Source organism: Erpetoichthys calabaricus, chromosome 11, assembly GCF_900747795.2.
Source record: "Erpetoichthys calabaricus chromosome 11, fErpCal1.3, whole genome shotgun sequence".
NCBI lineage: Eukaryota > Metazoa > Chordata > Cladistia > Polypteriformes > Polypteridae > Erpetoichthys > Erpetoichthys calabaricus.
In genome coordinates, this window is record NC_041404.2 from 18,866,443 (window position 1) to 18,886,872 (window position 20,430).

Consider the following 20,430-nt stretch of genomic DNA (forward strand, 5'->3'; position numbering starts at 1 on the left):
TATGTAAACTGTATGTGTGTGTAAACATGGCCCAATTTAAATATATATTTCGCTTTCATTAAAAAACTCCGCACAACTCTAGTGACATAGCTGTATGTCATTGTTGGCTTTTTTCTGTTTAGTAAATAATAACAAATTACAGGTTCTTTCTCATAGAAGGTTAGAGTTATCTAATATTAGGACATGTTAAGGATCAGGTGATATGTAAACTGTAAACAATTAAAAACAAAAAACTGCTGTCATATTTGTTTGATTCCTATTAAGTAAGTAAAAAGCTTTTGGGAATTTTGGATTGATACAATATAGGAAAAAAACTTTTAAATATATGTCCAACCGGTTAGAATGAAGATCTGCACCACATGCACTAACCCAGGACCAGGACCGCGCGCCCTTGTCCAATGTAGTTAACTACAACCAAACTCTGTCCGCATAAATGTGTACTTTCTATTCAAAAATCACTTTTATGTGTAAACATATCCATTAATTCTCATCACCAAGCCCTCTAACCCATCCATCCATCCATTTTCCAACCCGCTGAATCCGAACACAGGGTCACGGGGGTCTGCTGGAGCCAATCCCAGCCAACACAGGGCACAAGGCAGGAACCAATCCCAGGCAGGGTGCCAACCCACCGCAAGCCCTCTAACCGTTCTGATTAATTTCGTTTCCGTAATTTAAATTGATTCGGCCAAAGTGCACTCAATTTCTCAGTCGCCGTCAATATGCGAATATTGTGGTCTTCACCAAGTGACCGGCATACTATAAGCTAGGCGGCCATGTCCTCACACATTGTGCTGACTAAGGTGGAATGACCCCCACTGTCTTGTGACCGGGCGCAGCTTTACTCATGTGATTCATCGAGACGTGATTCTACAGTTAACGTCGGCAAATAATAGAGGAAGAGGGTAGAATGACACGGGACTCTTCGGCCTGTATACGGAAGGAGACGAAATCCGGCAGCCGAGTTCGGTAAGTAGCGACAAGCCCATTCTTTTATGCACTTCCTACTGGAGCATAAAATTAAAATTTGGCCGAGATCAGCAATTCTCGCGTGCTCGTTATACTGCAGTTCATGTGGTACTTTCGTGTCTCCACTTTCTCTCCGAAACGCTGAAAAGGTCGCCAAGCAGAACGTAATAAAAACTACAAAGGCAGAAACGTCTAGTCGGTAGGGATGGACGTTTCATACCTAGACAACGAAACGCGTAGCTCTTTGATGAAGCCGCCCTGCTGCGAAGCTTTACAGCCACGTGATTGATGACGTCTACCGACAGCGCTCTGACGTTTCCAAAGGTTTGCGCTGTCCCACAGTCTATGAGAGAGGACGAGAAACTAGCGCTCGTATGTTATACACAGAAGATATTAAATTCAATTTGGAGTCCGTAAGTGTGGAGCCTTTTATCCGACAGTGAAGTAAAAACAATGTTATACTATTCTTAAGTATTAGAACTTATAACGTGTCATTAAAACTCCAGACACATTGTCAACTCTCTTACGTGTGCCTATAGTCTCGCTGAAGTAATGCGTGCCCGGTTCCAAAAGCAAATCCCCTAAACACCATTATGATTCTGTTTGCCCCTTAGAACAATACTTACCCAAGTACTGATAGAAAAACATTAATCTTGTTTTTTCTGCCGAAAAACCCTGACGTGATCAAGCTGTCACATAATTATGAATCACCGGTTGCTTATAATGTATTGTAGCTTCGCGCCAGTGCTCGCTGGTGTTCTGACGATTTATGCTGCCTTATGGAAATATGCTACACATGCAAATATTTACACGTCAAAAAATAAAAAAACGTCGAAATGAACATAAGGTTTTATGGAATTGCTCACCATTAGACAACGTTTTTTCCAATGTTGCACAAACCAATCACATTCGGCTTAGTCACAAAAAAACTTGAGATTAAAATGGGAAAGGCATTAGATACGTTTGCTCCTAATGGCTTAAACGACAAATAATAATGTTAGTGGAGACTGTTTTATTAAATTTTAATTGATTTAACTAACATACTGATTTAGAATAAATGTGTACTGCGCGTGCGCTGAACAGCTTTGGCGCACATGAGCGCCGATGGATTTTTGTTCACCTCGCTATCGTAACGGCGCTGACGAATTCTATCAGCCTAGAGGATGAGTCGTCATACAAATGAACAGCTTTAGGGGAGCCGATAAAAACGGGAAGACTGTAAAAGTCTCAAATTAATTTCATTTAGTGCTGTAGCAGCACGCGGTCTTAAGGATAGTGCAGCTGGGCTCTGGTGTGTAGCTACGATATTAACAACGGCATCAAATTCTGTCTTTTAAGACTAATGACGACAGGATTACTGTAAGATCACATATTTAATTTTGTCACCTATTTATGCATTTATTTAACTTTTCCCGAAATACATGCATAGTACAATATGAAAGGAGCCTTGAAATGAAAACTGACACTTACACTTGTCAAGTAAAGAGGGTGGGCTCTACAAACTACAGGTTTTGATTGGTGAATCATCCGCAGAATGTAGGTAAACATTCGGCCATTAAGCGCCACATTTACAGCAGACAGTTTGCATGACTTGTGAATCCTGTGGTTCACGCACATGTTGAAAGAACCCACTTAATCAAAGAAACTGCGAATTCATCATTCGGAGTTTGCATCTGAAGCGTCTGCTATAAATGTGTCACTGGATGGCCAAAAGTTTACGGCCGTTCTACTTACACCAATCAAAAAACAGTACTCACTAGAGCCCGCCCTCCTCACTTTGACGAGAGAAAGTGACAGTTTCCATGTCAGGGGTTATTTCATGTTGCGCGCGTGTCACTCAAAGAAAGGAATAATTACATAAATATAAAAATAAATTAACAAAAATATAATGACACATTTACTTATTTATACTTGCAGTTAATGTTGTTTTTTATTTGCCAACGCATTTCCAAGTATGTTTATTTGTGTATTGATGCATTATAAATTTTACTCAAAATATTCCTCTGTAGTTGCGTGCGATGTCATTGAAAGAAATAAACGAGGAAATAAAGAAATAAGCAGCCAAAATCATATCACATGCCAATTTTAACTGAAAGAAAGTTGAATAGTTCTTCCCACTTTTTCTCCGTACGTATACATGTAACACACCATTATCAGGTAACTTTTCCGTTTTGCCACAAAACTACTTTTCACATTAAAAGCATGTCATTTCAGGAAACCTCTGAGTTGTGCCGCAAAACCAGTGTGTACATGTATGTACTCACATGTATTAAATGACAAAAAGTTAGGATGAACATAAGATTTTACAGTATTCTTCCTAGTTTTCCCTCCGCATTCATAGATGATGCACGCCGTTATCGGATCACTGGTTTTGCTGCATAACGCTAGTTTTCACATGCAAATCACTGCATTTTGCAACAAACCAAGTGTGCACATGCAAATATTTACACGTTTAAAAGTCAAAACGTCCAAATGAACGTAAGGATTTTTTATGGTGTTACTCGACATTAGCCAACATTTTTTTTTACTAAGATTGTATAAACAGATGGGTACGGTGACGCGGTAAATGTATACTGCGCATGCGCAAAACCACTGGCGCACATTTAATAATACATTACATTTATATAGCGCTTTTCTCAGTACTCAAAGCGCTATCCACACAGGGAGGAACCGGGAAGCGAACCCACAATCTTCCACAGTCTCCTTACTGCAAAGCAGAAGCACTACCACTGCGCCACCAGTGAGGATTTCGAGAGGTTTTATAGAACACCTGCCACTTTACCATCACAAAGTGCTCCTGAAAGTCGCGATGCAATTCAATGTTGTCAAATTAACGAATGACAACTTTTCTTACCTCTTCTAAATTAAACATATTTTCTTACGCCGTTTTTTTTACACCTAATCATTTTTTAACCTCAGCATCATCATTCTGTTTAGTTTTACCTTAGATATCCATCGTAAAGCGGGTATAGAAAATGGATGGATAGATCGTTTCAGTTTCGCTCGCGTGGCGTTGTACTATTTACGGAGGGGAGGTCGTCTCCTTTTCCTAGATACCTCTTGTAGGATATTGCGGCCATACCTCGCGATGCAGGGTTTTGTCAGTTCAGGGGAGGGCGTCTTTTTATGGATTAACTAAACGTGTTTGTTTGCATTTTATTTATGAGAATGTGAAATCTTGCGCAGCACAAATGACCCCCCTCTGACATGTCACCAGCCCAATGACGGCCACCTCGGCCCCAACTGTTACTCTAGGGGCCTTTTTTTACACCTCATTCATCATTCTTCATTATGAGTAGTCTTCGCTAGGAAGAGTAGCCGCAGTACTAAGTCGTCTCCGTTATTAGACAGTTTGTCTGTTTGGGTGATGAATATCGAAACTCTTTGAAATTACTTTTTAATCCTTTCCGGCTTTATGCAAATTAACATTTCTTTATCGTAGATATTATGTGATCTTTTTTATGATTTACCTCAGCAGATGTTTCTTGTGAATAGCAGAAGCAGAATGTGTTTTTGAGTTTTTAATTTTTTTTACAGGTCTCAGTAGCTGCTTTCTCGTTTCACTGATTGGCCTCCAGGTTTGCTAACTCCTGACTCTCGTTAGCTTTCGTTGAAATCATCAGCCTTGGGGTTCACAAACGTTCTCCACCTGTGAATGTTTGAATGATGTATTCAGTGTATACACAATCAATAGAATAATTTGGGCGTTATTAGCTAAAGCAGGTTTTGTTTGTGTTCATTATTGTAATTTACATGAAGAGCAGTTCATATTTTAAGACCAATTTATACATAAATGTGGTTATTTCCAATGAGTTCAAATTTTTCTTGTTCTGCTGCTGTACAGATCTGGACACAAGAACAGCAATCCACCAGCAATACTTTAATTGACAAACCCCGGTGTCAGCTGTAGCATTTTTTTTCTCTCACAGTGTCCATTCTTTTTCTTAATTTTGATTCTTTTCAGGATTTCTTCTGTAAATAAATGAAAGGATGGCATCTACTAATTTAAACCTGCATATTTATTTAATTCATATGCATCACTTAACTCCATTTACAAGCAGCTGAGATCCTTTATAATGATCCCAGGCATTGTGATTTATTATATCATGTTGAAAAGATAAAAGGTTTAAAAGTCAGGGTTAATGATTTTTGGAGGTGGGGCTTCTAAGGAAAGGTATAAAGTCTAATTTTATTGCTTTGTATTCACCACCTGAATGTCTGACACCATTTCCGTCTCTTATTTCTTCAGGAGAATTGAGAGTCCTGCTTTGTCATGAAGCTCATCATTCTTGATGGCTATGATCAGGCAAGCGAATGGGCTGCCAAATATATCCGCAACAGAATAGCTCATTTCAACCCCGGTCCGGGCCGCTACTTCACACTGGGGCTGCCCACAGGTAGGAGGCTGTGTTGGCACATCGTCTGCTCAGTCAGGTTTGAATGCGTTTTTAGGAAGTTGCTGCCGGGCAGAGAGCGTGGTGGGGAAATGCAGTTGGTTTTTGAGGCTTGGGCCAATCATGTCCTGCCTCTTTCCAAGTGGTGTATTAAAGTGCACTGTGCTATGATTTACTCATAGTAAATGTAATGTAATAAAGGCTGTTTTAAAATGTACTAGACAGCAAATTAAATTATATTACTCTTTACACCTCATCGTCTGCGCTATAATTAATAAAGTATCTATCTATCTATCTATCTATCTATCTATCTATCTATCTATCTATCTAATAAAATCCACTAGTATTTTACTTGTTCTTGTAAATCTAAAAATTAAAACAGATGAATGATTTGATTAATATATCTTCAGTTGTCATTACTTTGTAAGTTCTGTAGTAGCATTATAGTGTTGTGGGGCTCAAATGGAATGAGCCCAGTGCCGAGGAGAGACACCCTCTCAGTCAGGAGCCCTGTTAGTTATTTGAGTCGGCTCTGCAGAGTTCTTCCCTAGCTTGAGCAGCTAAGGTGGTTACTTTTCACACTCCATGTGGGATGCAGACCTGAATTCACATCCTGGTAGCCCAGAGGAGATGAGCAGTGAATGGGGCATTGCCTCATTGAAGAGAATGCCATTACAAGCTTATGATACTTGACTTTCAAACCATTCTGCAGTTTAGGGAGCAAAACATAAAAATAAAACTCTAATCAGTTTGCTCTACTAATTCATATTCCAATTCTATAAGTGTTTACAATCTGATTCAGTTTATCTGTTCATTTATTGAACCCTCTCCTTCCAATATTGTGGTCCTGACAGGGTCAGGGAAAATGTAGGAACTATCCCTGGGCAGGGCACACTCCCTCACCTACCCACACTCAGTGGCGTAGCTAGGGGCGGGCGGAGGGGGCAGTCCGCCCCGGGCGGCACATTTTTGGGGGCGGTATTATTGGCCAAAAGGCTCAGAACACTTCACGTGTAAGCAGCAGGGTTTGGAAAAATATCACTCATGAATGAAAAAAAAGTCAAATTCTCTGATTTTCATCCACAAATGCTTCAAAAGTCATTTTCAGACGGTCCTTCTGTGATGACATCAGACACGGCAGTTGAAATTTATGAGGCAATAACAAAAATAAACAGAAACATTACACCGACAATAATTTCTAGGAAGATAAACAACTAATTCACGATGTATAATTTTGTTTCCTTATCAATCCAAATGCGTTCTTGCTCATCCCCACCTATCACTTGTACACCACACCGGTTCTGGTTTTCGCAGCGTAATTATATTAAACTAATAACCAGAACACGGCTTATCAGTGCGTCTGTACTATATTCTTGTCTAGTTGATGCTTATAAATAATTATATGTGAAAAAAATATTGCTGTTTCTCTATATATAAATAAATCTATGCAAAATGTATCTTAATGTTTCTCAATACGTCATTTTAATTTTCTATTTAAATAAATTAACATATTCAGATACGTTGGAGGGCGGTAAATTGAAGGCCCGCCCCGCCCCGAGTGGCGCGAACTCAAGCTACGCCACTGCCCACACTCACTCATTCTGGGGGCAATCCAGAGCCTCCATGTGGGAGAAAGATCCACATGGACACAGAGAGAACTTGCAAACTCCGCACAGGCAGTTCAAACTCCATCTGCTGAGGTAGCAGAGCTAACTTGTGTACCAATATGAAATTCAAAAAACTGACTTAAGTGCACACCAGTTTTTCCTTTCACACAGTATTACCAGCTTTTTATGATCTGGCTTGTTTTGACTGAATTCTGCGTTTACAAATTTGTTCTGCTATCTGCTTTGTCTTAATTGTCCTCTTTCTACTTAATCCTACACTCTTAAAAATGAAGGTGCCAGAGTAGTTCTTCAGAGTGATGCTATAGAGGAACCATTTTTGGTTCCCAAAAGACACATTGACATGAAGGTTTAAGAAAGAACCTTAATTTATTTAGATTTGTAACAGGCTCCACACAGTAAATAATCATGACTACATGGCTCATGATTTTGAAAGGACCCCTGCTGCGTACATCCAGTAACACAGTCCAAGTCCTGGTTTTCTTAATCTGTTAGTGTCCTTCTAGGTAGCCTACCATACATTAAAGATTTTTTTGTCATACATGTTAGGAAGTGGGCGGCACAGTGGCGCAGTGGGTAGCGCTGCTGCCTCGCAGTTGGGAGACCTGGGGACCTGGGTTCACTTCCCGGGTCCTCCCTGCGTGGAGTTTGCATGTTCTCCCCATGTCTGCGTGGGTTTCCTCCGGGCGCTCCGGTTTCCTCCCACAGTCCAAAGACATGCAAGTTAGGTGGACTGGCGATTCTAAATTGGCCCTAGTGTGTGCTTGGTGTGTGGGTGTGTTTGTGTGTGTCCTGCGGTGGGTTGGCACCCTGCCCGGGATTGGTTCGTGCCCTGTGTTGGCTGGGATTGGCTCCAGCAGACCCCCGTGACCCTGTGTTCGGATTCAGCGGTTTGGAAAATGGATGGATGTTAGGAAGTTTTACAAAGCACAAAGAACCAACTTCATATGCAGAGAACCCTCCCAAGAATTAAATGGTTCTTTGTTAAGCAATAATTCTACAGGGAACCATATAGTGTATGAAAGAATCACAAACACAAAGATAAAGGTTTGGGGTAGCCACCCCGTATACTTGAAAATAAGTGAGCAAAAAGAGTTATTTCAGACAGAGGTCAAAACAGAACTGAAGACAATGAGGTAAGATGGTGGTTATATACCTGTATGGTTGGGACAGGAAGTGAGGTCATCAGGTGGGATTTCCTACTGTAGGTCTGCAGAGGAGGAAAATGAGAAAGTGTTAGGTGACAGCGCCAACCCCTGGTCTGGCGTATTATTGCAATTATTCAAGCCTGCAAATTGTTTCTCATGTGCACGTGTGTGACAAGTGCCATTAAAGAACCGTTAATTTTAAGAGTGTATACAAGATCAATGCATTATTGTATTCATATACTTTATATTTCACTAAAGATTATTATATAGCGTGCAATATGTTTACTCTGAAAGGGACGGAGTGAACTAAGTATTCATCCTCAGATGTACTCTACATGTAAAAAGACATTTTCATGTTTGTTTCTTTTTACATTTAGACATATTCTATCTGTATTTTTTATTTAGATTCATATGTAAAAGCTGAAGCCTAGAAGAGAGCAGACAAGCCCTAGTATCTGTAGTGCTGGAGACCACGTGGGCACCACTGAGCATAGGGCAGTGACGTGCCAGTGCATTGTGGTGCAGACACACACATTGGGTCATTTTAGCACTCCAATCAACCTAACATGCTGTGAGAAGAAAACCAGAAAGAAGGGTGGCATCCTGAGAGTACAATGAATGAGCTAAACTTGACAGAGCAGATGTTTTTCCTCAGTGCATCAGTAACCATAACCACTCCACACAAAGATTGTAAAAATCTGTGCACGAGCTGAAAAAAGACCACTGACTCTGAGCAATGTCTGTAGCTGTGACAAGTACTTGCTTGGCTTATGTCCAAATAACTGGCACGTACAATGAAGCTTCACAGTCCCATTCCTAGCCACTTGTGAGTAACTAAAACCTCGACATGAGACAATCACACTTGGTGGAGGAAGGCTCTGCATGATCCAACAGCTCTTCATCACTCTGAGTCCTTTACTATGCTGTGCAAATGATGAGATGTTTAGCTCAAGATGATAAGAAAACAGGTTTATTCATCTGTGGAGAAGCTTCTTCCAGCTGGTATAAATGCATGATCTCACTCACATATCCCACTTTATCTTGAATTTCATAATATTCAATTAAAAAAGGAGAGAAATGTGAACAGAGGAAGATGGATGCAGAAATGTAGCACACCAGAGTTGCTTAGCATGCAGACAGCCAATACGCCTTTTTGGGAGTCTTGCCAACACTTTCACACCTCGGGGGGGTGTAAATAGATCTGCTCCTGTATGTACATGAAACTGGGAGGGGGGGGTTTGTTTATGTTCTTAAGGAGGCAAGAAGTTTGATGATGTAGTCCTTAAAGGTTTTCACACGAGTGCTTTAGCATATTTTAGATTTTGTTTAGCCTAAAGAAATGGCTCAGCTTTGTAAAGATTAGCTGATAGTAGCGGTGTATTGTGTTGGGTGGGCTGCTTTCTAAGTCTTTGGTGGAATTTAACCGTAAATGTACAATTTTACATGTATTGAGCTGCAAAGAATGAATGTGGTGGGTTTAACTTGCTTTTACACATCTGTCATTCACATATAAGAAACGTCCATTATTAAATTCTGCATGTGTGTGTGTTTCTCAGGCAGTACACCACTGGGATGCTACAAAAAGCTAATCGAATACTTCAAGGAAGGTGACCTAAGTTTCAAGTATGTGAAGACTTTCAATATGGACGAATATGTTGGTGAGTTGGACTTATATTGAGTACAAATTAACATTTTGCTTTGAAATTTTTATAAGTAAAAGAGAGAGACGATACAAGGAGTAAACACAAGTATCATAATAGGTGATACTGTAATTTTTTGAAATTGTTACAGTTCAGGTTGGGCAGTAACTGTAGGAGACCAGGTTTAAATCCCAGCCCTATTTCTGTCTCTGTGGAGTATGTGCATTCTCATATTTCCTTCCCAGTCTAAAGATACATGTGTTGGGTCAATTGGGAAAGTTAATTTGGGCCCATAGGAGTCAGTGTGAGTTCGTTTGTCCCCCATTGGATTGGTTACCCAACTATGGTTGGCTCCAGCCTTGTGCTTAGTGCTGCTGGGATAGGTTGTGGACCCCTGGAAACACTACACTGGTTTAAGTGAATCTGAAAATGAAATGATGGACAATTAAAATTTACATTTTGATATTAAAATCTTTAACGATGGTAATCCTCTATTAATGTAAGAAGTCACACAATTATTCATTTTTCATTTCAAATGCATACATATTAATGTGATTAGAGATTTATGAAGGACACGATGCAGAAATAGGTTATGTTCACGCTGAAAAAGAGGTTTATAGATGCATTAGGTGTGTGCTTGTATGTAATGGCAGATTCATTGTATACCGACTGGAAGACCAGCTCAGTGAGATGCTGCGTCTTTGTTGTTCTCACACTGGTAAAGAAAAATATAGTTGGTCGTCATTATGGTAATCGATTTTGAATTCATGTTATTTTCACCTTGCTCTTTCCCTGCTCTTTCATTGATTTAAGAGTTGTGCAGTATATTTAGTGATTAAGCTTTCTTTCAGTTTAGTAAATACATCCTAAGAGGTTTCAAGGAAATGTCACTTGGAGAGAAGCGCTAGAAAAAGCTGATTGCATCATTGTTTGAGTCACCCTTCAAATTATAGTAGTTAACTTGGTTATTTTTGTGGTTAACTGCTTTGTTTGTCCTATTTTTACTCTTGTTCTAAAATCAGTCATTTTGTCACATTTCTCTGTGCTCAGACTGTTTTCTGTACTTGGATTTGCCCATCTCCATGTTAAGAGTGGCAGAAACCTAACTTGGCAGCATCTGGCACAAGGCAGGAGCTACACACTCAAACTTAGTCGTACTGGGCCAGTTTAGAGTCACTGACTAAGTTTACAAAAAAAAAAGGGAGTACCTGGAGAAAAAAGCAAGCAGACCCGAGGAGAATGTGGAGACTCCACACAGAAAATGACCAGACCTGGGAATTGAGCCAAGTGTTCTGGAGCTGTGAGGCTGCATCACCATCCACTGCACATGCTATCCATGCAAATTCATGCAACCTAGATTGTCTTTTTAAATTTATTTAATACTAGGGGGCTTCACCCCTGATCGCTTCGCTCACCTACCCCTTTCCCTCTCCCCCAGCAATATTCGCCGTTGTGTAGAGGGGGGCTGAATACACCCCAAGGAGACGTGTCTGCTTCTCTGAAACCCCTCTTAAACGGTGATACAAAGGGAAACAAATACATTTTAACCTCCTCTTTGCTCGATCAGCTGCTGGCTTGCTGCTGCTGCTGTGCCGTGTGATCTGCGTTTTGTGCTGCGCATCAAACGTTTAAAAGCCTGTACGACACCTGTCCGTTTGTCTCACTGCCTTGTCTCTCTTCTCCCCCAGACATCCTCAAACACTATTCAATCTCTTTTCGCTGTTCTGTTATTTCACCGAGTAATATTTTCCATTTGTTTGCGCTAATGCGATCTTTACTCTCATTTTTTTGAGACTTTCGAATTTTCCTACTTCCATTATCTCTAACCTGCTCTGCATGTGTATCACGGGACTTGCTTCCAAAGGTTGTAAGTATGACGTGACCTGACCGTCTCGCGGGACGTGAAAGTGTCTCTTTGTCTCTTCAAAAGATCACGTCTCGTCATAAGATTTTTTTTATAATAAAGCAGAACGGGAACAAACTGTGTTACTGCACCCTCTGCTTACTGTAAAGGCTTACAATATTGTAAGACAGAGGTGGGACACCCGTGCAGATTGTTGCTTCAACTTGCAAGGCTTAATTTACTTTAAGTGCTGCAGAACATTGGTAGGTTGCAACCTATTAGTTGTTCCCTGAAGAAGGCCCAATTGGAATATTCTGAAATTTTCCTTTTTTTCAGTTTTTGCTAATGTGAACTTTAAATTTAAATCTCATGCAGTTTCACCATTTTAGAACATTTATTGCATTTCAGCTGATTACATTTGAACAAAAACTGGAAAAACTGAGGTGTTTTAAAACTTCTGAACATTCCATCCCTCATTATCCAACCCGCTATATCCTAACTTTAGGGTCACGGGGGTCTGCTGGAGCCAATCCCAGCCAACACAGGGTGCAAGGCAGGAAACAAACCCCGGGCAGGGCACCAGCCAACCGCAGGGTACACACACACACACACACACAAAGCACAATTTAGGATCGCCAATCCACCTAACCTGCATGTCTTTGGACTGTGGGAGGAAACCCACGCAGACACGAGGAGAAGAACCCGGGTCACCTAACTGCAAGGCAGCAGCGCTACCCACTGCGCCACCGTGCCACCCAACTTCTGAACAGCTGTCAATAACTCATTTAATAGTCAGTATTGACATCCTTGTGGCATGAATCCCCTTTACAAGTTGTGAAGAAGCACACGTTTCTTACAGAATTGTCAAAAGTTAAGGTGCATTAATTTCTTTATGTGCAACACATACACTAATTTATGTTTGTGACTTGGGTAGTGCTACCTAGCATCTGTCTACGCTTGGCTTAAAATGAGGACCAAGTATCAGAAATTTTGCCTTTACTTTAACAAAACACACTGTAAGCAAAGAATAACCAGTAAGAAAACGTAATAAACAAAATAATGAACAAAGCAAAGCTGTTGCCCCACAAGCCTTTGCTAACATCATATTCTTGATTATCGAGTGGCTTCCACATTTTTCCAACTCCTAAGAAGCAAAAAAAAAAAAAAAACCCATCATACCATAGCCTCTCATCCTCTCAGCTTATGACTCAAAACTTTCAATAGTTTGGCATTTTCAGATGACTGCCTTTAGAACCTATCTTGTCATCCAAGTCCCTGAATCGCTCCCAGTGACAGGAGTGTCTCTGTATAGCCAAAAAGCCATGAAGCCAAAGAATGGACTCAGGTGGTCCTGGGTGCTCCAGCTCTCCAAATGCCTGACACGCTAACCTGTAGGGGTGCTTCTGGGCTTTCTGAACTCCTTTGAACAGCAGTTCCTCTAGTGGGATATGTCTCTTGTCACTTGCTTGCCCGGAGGAATTCTGCCTTTTACTTGCTGTCCAAGGTCTCATTGGATTTCCGACGCATTTTGAGAGCTTTCTTTCAGAGTTTCTTCAGGATCTGCTACAGTTCCTGCCCCAATGTGTGTGTGAATTGGCACACAAAGGTGTTATCTGACTGCTGGAGTCAGGGCTACTTCTCTCTCTGTCCATCATTAATGTTCCTCCTTGCCTGTGCTGCCCTGGGGGCATATTTTTCTGGAAATCCCTTGCTAATTGGGCAGCCTCTTTTGTTTTATTTATTAAATGACTTTTTAAGTGTTAAAAGGATTTGCTAAAAATGGAATATATTAAGCAAATTTTGTAGAGTATCCTTACTGTCTTTTCATAATCTGTTCCTTCTAGGACTTCCAAGAGATCACCCTGAGAGCTATCACTCCTTCATGTGGAACAATTTTTTCAAGCACATTGATATATGTTCGGAGAATGTCCATATACTGGATGGGAATGCCCCTGATTTGCAAGCGGAGTGCAACGCATTCGAGGAGAAGATCAAAGCCGCAGGAGGGATAGAGCTGTTTGTAGGGGGTAATTAAAATGGAAAGGATCATGTTCCTAAATGTGATTCATTGATCCAGAAGATGACCATTGAGGAGTTGTATCAAAAGCTGATGGGTCCCATAGTGATTCAATGTCACTGGACAGTTTAGAGTGATGCTTTATTTTGATTTAGAGTGTGACTGGTATTTTGAAATTAACAGCAATATAATTATGTGTGTGAAAAAAATCACATTTTCTGTAGGTGGATGGTTGCAGGATGGTTCGACATCTGACTTAATAGTTTTAACATCTTTCATTTAAAAAAAAAAAGTTAAATCTTATTTTTTTCGGTTTAAGGTATTGGACCCGATGGACACATCGCATTTAATGAGCCTGGCTCCAGCTTGGTTTCTCGAACCAGAGTTAAAACTTTAGCAATGGATACTATCCTTGCTAATGCCAGATTCTTCAATGGTGACCTTTCCCAAGTTCCTACAATGGCACTGACTGTTGGAGTTGGAACTGTCATGGATGCTAGGGAGGTGAGAAGTAATGTAACAACATTCAAGTAGAATGAATACATGAAAAGGGTGGGCCTGATTCTTACGAAGTCTATTATTTACAATGACTATAAAAAGTATTTATTACCATGGAAGATTTGACATTGGGCGGCACGGTGGCGCAGTGGGTAGCGCTGCTGCCTTGCAGTTGGGAGATCTGGGGACCTGGGTTCGATTCCCGGGTCCTCCCTGCGTGGAGTTTGCATGTTCTCCCCGTGTCTGCGTGGGTTTCCTCTGGGGGCTCCGGTTTCCTCCCACAGTCCAAAAACATGCAGGTTACGTGGATTGGCGATTCTAAATTGGCCCTAGTGTGTACTTGGTGTGTGGGTGTGTTTGTGTGTGTCCTGTGGTGGGTTGGCACCCTGCCCAGGATTGTTTCCTGCCTTGTGCCCTGTGTTGGCTGGGATTGGCTCCAGCAGACCCCCGTGACCCTGTGTTCGGATTCAGCGGGTTGGAAAATGGATGGATGGATTTGACATTGTATTGTTCTAAAAAATGTACTCATAGTGGATTTAAATTGGCTTTTTTGGCACTGGTCAACAGAAAAAGACTCTCTAATGTCAAAGGAAAAACAGATCTCAGCAAAGTGGTCTAAATTAATTACAAATATAATATAGAATTAATAATGTGACACACCACAATCCCTACTGGTATAGAAATCGCATCATTAGTTCAGTGGAGATTACCTGTCTGGGGTATCAGTTGTTTGCAGTATAAACACACCTTATCTGGAAGGTCCAACATATGGTGAATCAGAAGTGTGACCGAACCTACACAATGAAGACAAAAGAACACTCCAAGCAACTCTGAAAATCTGATTGAAAAACTCAAATCAGAGGATGGAGACAAGAAAATATTCAAGTCACTGAATATCCATTGGAGTAACATGAAATCATTCATTAAAAAATGGAAAGAGTACGGCACATCTGTAAATCTATTTAGAGCAGGCCATAGATAAAAACAGACTAGTGAGGAAGGCTAACAAGAGACCTAAGGTAAAGCGAAAGGAGTCCCAAGCTACAATCAATAAGACTGGAGAGACCATTCACAGTCAAATTAAATCTACTGATTCAATGCTGTATAAAAATAATGTATAAACTTCCAAGGGGGTGAATATTTCTTATAGGCGCTCCATTAATGCTGCTTGTCATCTATAGGTAAGAAGAAGAGCTTATGTAAGTACTGTAAATGCATGCTATGAAGCAAAACCTGCAAGAGGTAAATTGTGTGTTTATTGCTTAGAATTATTAAAAATGCAAGAATAAGGTGGTTGATTAGCGCGGTGGTGAGTGCTACTGTCTCATGGATTCAAAATCCTGGGTTTAAATTGCACCCAGACGCTGTCTGTGTGCAGTCTGCATGTTCTTCTTGTGTCTGTGGGTTTTCTTCCCACTTTCCCACATCCCCAGATAGGTGCTGGTTAAGTTAACTGGGGACTCTAATTGATCCCAGTGTGAGTGTTTGCATGTGTGCCCTCCAGATTGCATCCTACTTTAGGTTCAGTGTAGTCGTGATAGGCTTCTGTTGATTAAGCAGCTTTGAGAATGTATGTATGAATTTAAGAATTGTAAGTGGCTGATGTAGAGCTGATTGGGTCCAAAAGCAATTAGTTACTCTGATTTTTAGGAGTGTATAGAGCACAAAGGTGTATCGTTATTTAAATAATATTGCGGTCCTGAAGCAGAAAAAAAATGCAATTTAGATATTGCGCTGGTCTATGAACAAGCCACAGTACAAAGCTTTACATGAGTAAACATGACCACTGTCCACGCATTAAGTTACCAGATTGAATCTACGAAATGGACTATCCCAGCCCATCAGTGCTAAACAGAAGTTGCAAACTAGTGTAGTGGACTGTATTGTTTTTGTTATGTTGCTGACCATATTGATCAGTTTGGATTTTGTAAAGCTTTCTAAGTTAGCCATGTGTGAATGAGGAGCCGTGAGTGAGTGGTCCTGGCTGACTCTTCAGGGCTTTTTCTTGCCTTGTGTTCAATGCTCATGGGATCCCCCTCTGACTCTAAACTTGACTGAGCAGGTCCTAGGTATGTTATGTTATCTTTAATAGTGGGATTGCAATGGTTAGTGCTGCTGCCTGACACCTCCAAACGGCAAAGTTCAAATCTCATCCTGGGTATTCTCAGTGAAGAGCTTAAGCATTTTCATCCTTGGCAGGGTTCCTGTTCCATGTCTGTGTGGAGAATATTCTTCTAGCCTCTGTGTGGATTGAAGTATTAATGATGAAATATTTGAAGATGGGCGGCACGGTGGCACAGTGAGTAGCGCTGCTGCCTCGCAGTTGGGAGACCTGGGGACCTGGGTTCGCTTCTCGGGTCCTCCCTGCGTGGAGTTTGCATGTTCTCCCCGTGTCTGCGTGGGTTTTCTCCGGGCGCTCCGGTTTCCTCCCACAGTCCAAAGAAATGCAGGTTAGGTGGATTGGCGATTCTAAATTGGCCCTAGTGTGTGCTTGGTGTGTTTGTGCGTGTCCTGCGGTGGGTTGGCACCCTGCCCGGGATTGGTTCCTGCCTTGTGCCCTGTGTTGGCTCCAGCAGACCCCCGTGACCCTGTGTTCGGATTCAGCGGGTTGGATAATGGATGGATGGATATTTGGAGATTTACTTCTTAAAATGTCAAAAATGAAGAGAGACCAAATAAGATGCTACGTGGCTGGTAGAAATATTTTAATCTATTTTAATGAAAGGATAGTTGTCTGTGTTTCCATCTGGTTGCTATGCACCAACATTTTTAGTAATCAAATGCATTGTATTTGTCATTCTAACAGATGGCGCATCGCAAACATTAACCCTGCTCTTACCAAATGGCATATAACAGAGACGTATGCATTACACGGTGCAGTGGAAACGTTAACGCTGAGGCCTACATTTATTATTTAGATTTCAACACATCTTAGATGGGTAGTACAGCTAGTATTGTATACTTGCTTAGTGCCTTTATGTTTTTGCAAGGTCAGTGTTTGTTACAATTGTTTTGAGGTGTAACATAACATTCTCAAACCTGCGTAATCTAATTCAAGCTTGCAGGAAGCCTGAGTGTATCCTGGCAGCACATGGAAATCAGGAAAGTGCTCTGAACGGGAGTCCATTTCAAGATTCATTTATGCCCAAATTCACATTTAAACAGGTTAACTACTGATTCTAAACCTACACATTTTTATGTATATGAGAAGAAAACTGCTGCGGTGGGCTGGCGCTCTGCCCGGGGTTTGTTTCCTGCCTTGTGCCCTGTGTTGGCTGGGATTGGCTCCAGCAGACCCCCGTGATCCTGTAGTTAGGATATAGCGGGTCGGATAATGGATGGACGGAGAAGAAAACTGGAAGAAAGCTCAGATAGGCAGAGAAGGGGAAAGACTTCACTCAGACAGTTACAAATGAGTGTGGGATTCAGACATTGGAGCCTGAAGCATTTCTGTTTACTTTTTTCAGCACAAGCAGGTTAAGTGACTTGAACTGAGAAACGGAGCATTGGGGACAGAAATTGGGCCGACGGCCTTGTGATAGTAAATATAGTAATAAAGTTCAATGCCCCAGATACTGCACTGCACTGGCAAAATTGCTCTCTTTGCAAAGACTTTTGTAACCAAAGTGTTCAGTTTAAATTTCACACATCAAGACTAATTTTGAGACTGTCTATAAAATTAGTATATCAAGCACTTTAATAATGGACAAACATTTAGCTATGGAACTGTTGTTATGATAGTTACTAGTTCTGAATTTCCCCTTGGGATTAGTAAAGTATCTATCTATCTATCTATCTATCTATCTATCTATCTATCTATCTATCTATCTATCTATCTATCTATCTATCTATCTATCTATCTACCTACAGTAAGTCCTCCCTGTATATCCAGACATTTGATTTTTATGCCCTGACTTTTTCAGGTCATGATCCTCATTACAGGGGCCCACAAGGCATTTGCACTGTACAAGGCGATAGAGGAAGGAGTGAACCACATGTGGACGGTGTCTGCCTTCCAACAGCATCCACAAACACTCTTTGTCTGTGATGAAGATGCCACCTTGGAGCTGAGAGTTAAAACTGTGAAGTATTTCAAAGGTGAGCGTTATGAGGAAGGGCATCTTTCTAAATTCTAAACTGGCGCAGTGTAACTTTGGATATGTGTGTCTAATCCAGAGCTGGTTCCTGCCTTGAACCTGATTCAAGGATATCTTCCAGCCCTCCAGACCTGAAGTCGTTAGGAAGGTTCAGTTTACTGTGTTATGTTTTGCATACAAGAACAGATAGGCTGATTTGATTGAGGTCAGTACTAACTTTAAATGTTTAATGTCCTGTCTGTTATTTTCAGGGATGATGCAGGTTCACAACAAGCTGGTGGAGCCACTCTGTACTTTAAATGGGAAAATGAATGAGGTGAAGTCAAATTCTGAAAAGCCCTATAGTGACTGAACGGCGGCTGATGTGTCCCCCACCGATCACGCATATTCACATACATGTGTCAGCTTTTTGTTTTCTTCATTTCTTTGTCTATCTGTGTATTTTTGAAATCAGCGAGTTATGTGTGATTTCTACTCAGATTTAATAAAACGTTTTTTTTTCAATTTTCATCCATTCATCCATCTTCTCAACCTGCTCATCCAGTGCAGGGCATGGGGTTTAATCAAGATATATACTGTACTTTAATGAGGGAATTAGCTTTTCAAAACAGCAATAGGTAAATAACAATTTTCAAAATAAAACAAATTAACATTGATTCAATGAATCTGCCTTAATCCAGTGTTAGGGTCATGGAGAGACAACGCCTGGACCTCCTTGTGATTGGGCACAAGGCAGAGGCCAACCGTGAACAGGGCTTTAAATTATTGGTGTGGCAGAGATGCCAATTAAGGATAACATGTTGGTTTATGGAGTCATGGAGGTTAGTGCTACCACAGCCTGGCAGCAACTGGATCCTTCAAATGTTTGGACAATGCTTCAGTGGTCTTGTTAATCTTATATTCATTTTTTAAAATACATTTGATAGTGTTTCTGTTATGCTAGTGCAGTTAGTTGTGTATCCTAAATAAGCCTGCTATGGCTGAGATGGAAACTGTTGTAATAAAACAAAAAAGACAAGATGAAGGTTTGGGGTGGGGATCCACCCTACATATTGTCTGGATCATTACAAAATTGAGAATTGCTTGTTAGCAAAAGAGTAATCCCTCGGGACCGAGTCAAAAACATGTCTGCTGTAGCAGATGACTGGTGAGCTTATATAGCAGGGAGGAAGGAAGAGGTGGGATGTCAATATGAGGAGGGGATGTGATGTCATGCAGGGGGTGTGGTCTGATGCCAGAAGGGGTTGAGCCTGGCTTTACTTGTTCCTACAAGGAAGGAGGAAAAGGCATTAGTGCACATGACTAGCCCTGTTTACCACCTTTTCTACACTAACTAGACCCTGCTGCTGCCCCCCATTCACACGTTTGTGACACGGTTTAAGGACATCCCGCTTTGTGGCGTTATGGGTTGTTACTCCATATTATGGAACAAATGACTCCAGAAATGTGGAGGCAGCTCAACAAATGAATGTATAGGCCAGAGTTATACTATCTGAGCACACCTTAACGTTTACTCATCTGCTCTTCTGAGTACTCTCAATGTGAAAAATGAGATCTGAGGAAAAACGCCTGGCTGACAGCATAATACTGGATGTGGTCAATAGGTAGACGCGGGCGGTCTTTTTGGTTACACCAAAGTGAGGAGTCATACTGAAAAAGAAACTGCAAGTCAGAGGTAATTTTAATGATAGAGAATGGAGTCTATCATTAAGAAAAAGGCAGATGGTCAACGCACAAATACAGTGGTAGCAAGACAGGCAAAGGTGTTTAAAATGAAAAACAAACAATTGGAAGAATGAGTTAATCTTTGCAAACGTTTATTACAGAGTGCTAAGTGCTAAACCAAAGGCAGTTAAGAATCTTGCTTTTTGTCCTGCCCTGCCATTATATGGTCAGAGCTGCTATGTGACAGCTCTTGGTGGCTGTGGTTGTGAAGAAGCACTATATGGAGGCCAAGGCGAAGCTCTGGATGATACTTGGAAAAGATGTCAAATACATAGAATATAAGAGCAGAAATAGGCCGTCATTTAGTGCATAGGTTGTGAGACTATGGGCCGTGACCCCTTTTGGGTCATGTGTTGTCTGAAATTGGACAAATTCAGCAGGCATATCAATAACAATATTTATACAGCACATTTTCATGGAATTGATGTAGCTCAAATTACTTTACAGAATGAAGAAAAAAAAAAAGATAAAATA

At 41.0% G+C, this 20,430-nt stretch overlaps 1 protein-coding gene across 1 annotated transcript; it reads left to right on the forward strand.

The window, feature by feature from the left end:
• Positions 1-791: 791 nt before the first annotated feature.
• Positions 792-18,735, forward strand: gnpda1 (glucosamine-6-phosphate deaminase 1). Its single transcript, XM_028812765.2, has 7 exons — positions 792-969; positions 5,219-5,366; positions 9,693-9,794; positions 13,464-13,646; positions 13,956-14,140; positions 18,058-18,232; positions 18,483-18,735. Exons 2-7 carry the CDS (start codon positions 5,243-5,245, stop codon positions 18,581-18,583), a joined length of 870 nt encoding a protein of 289 aa, XP_028668598.1. The 5' UTR covers positions 792-969; positions 5,219-5,242; the 3' UTR covers positions 18,584-18,735.
• The last annotated feature ends 1,695 nt before the right edge of the window (positions 18,736-20,430 follow it).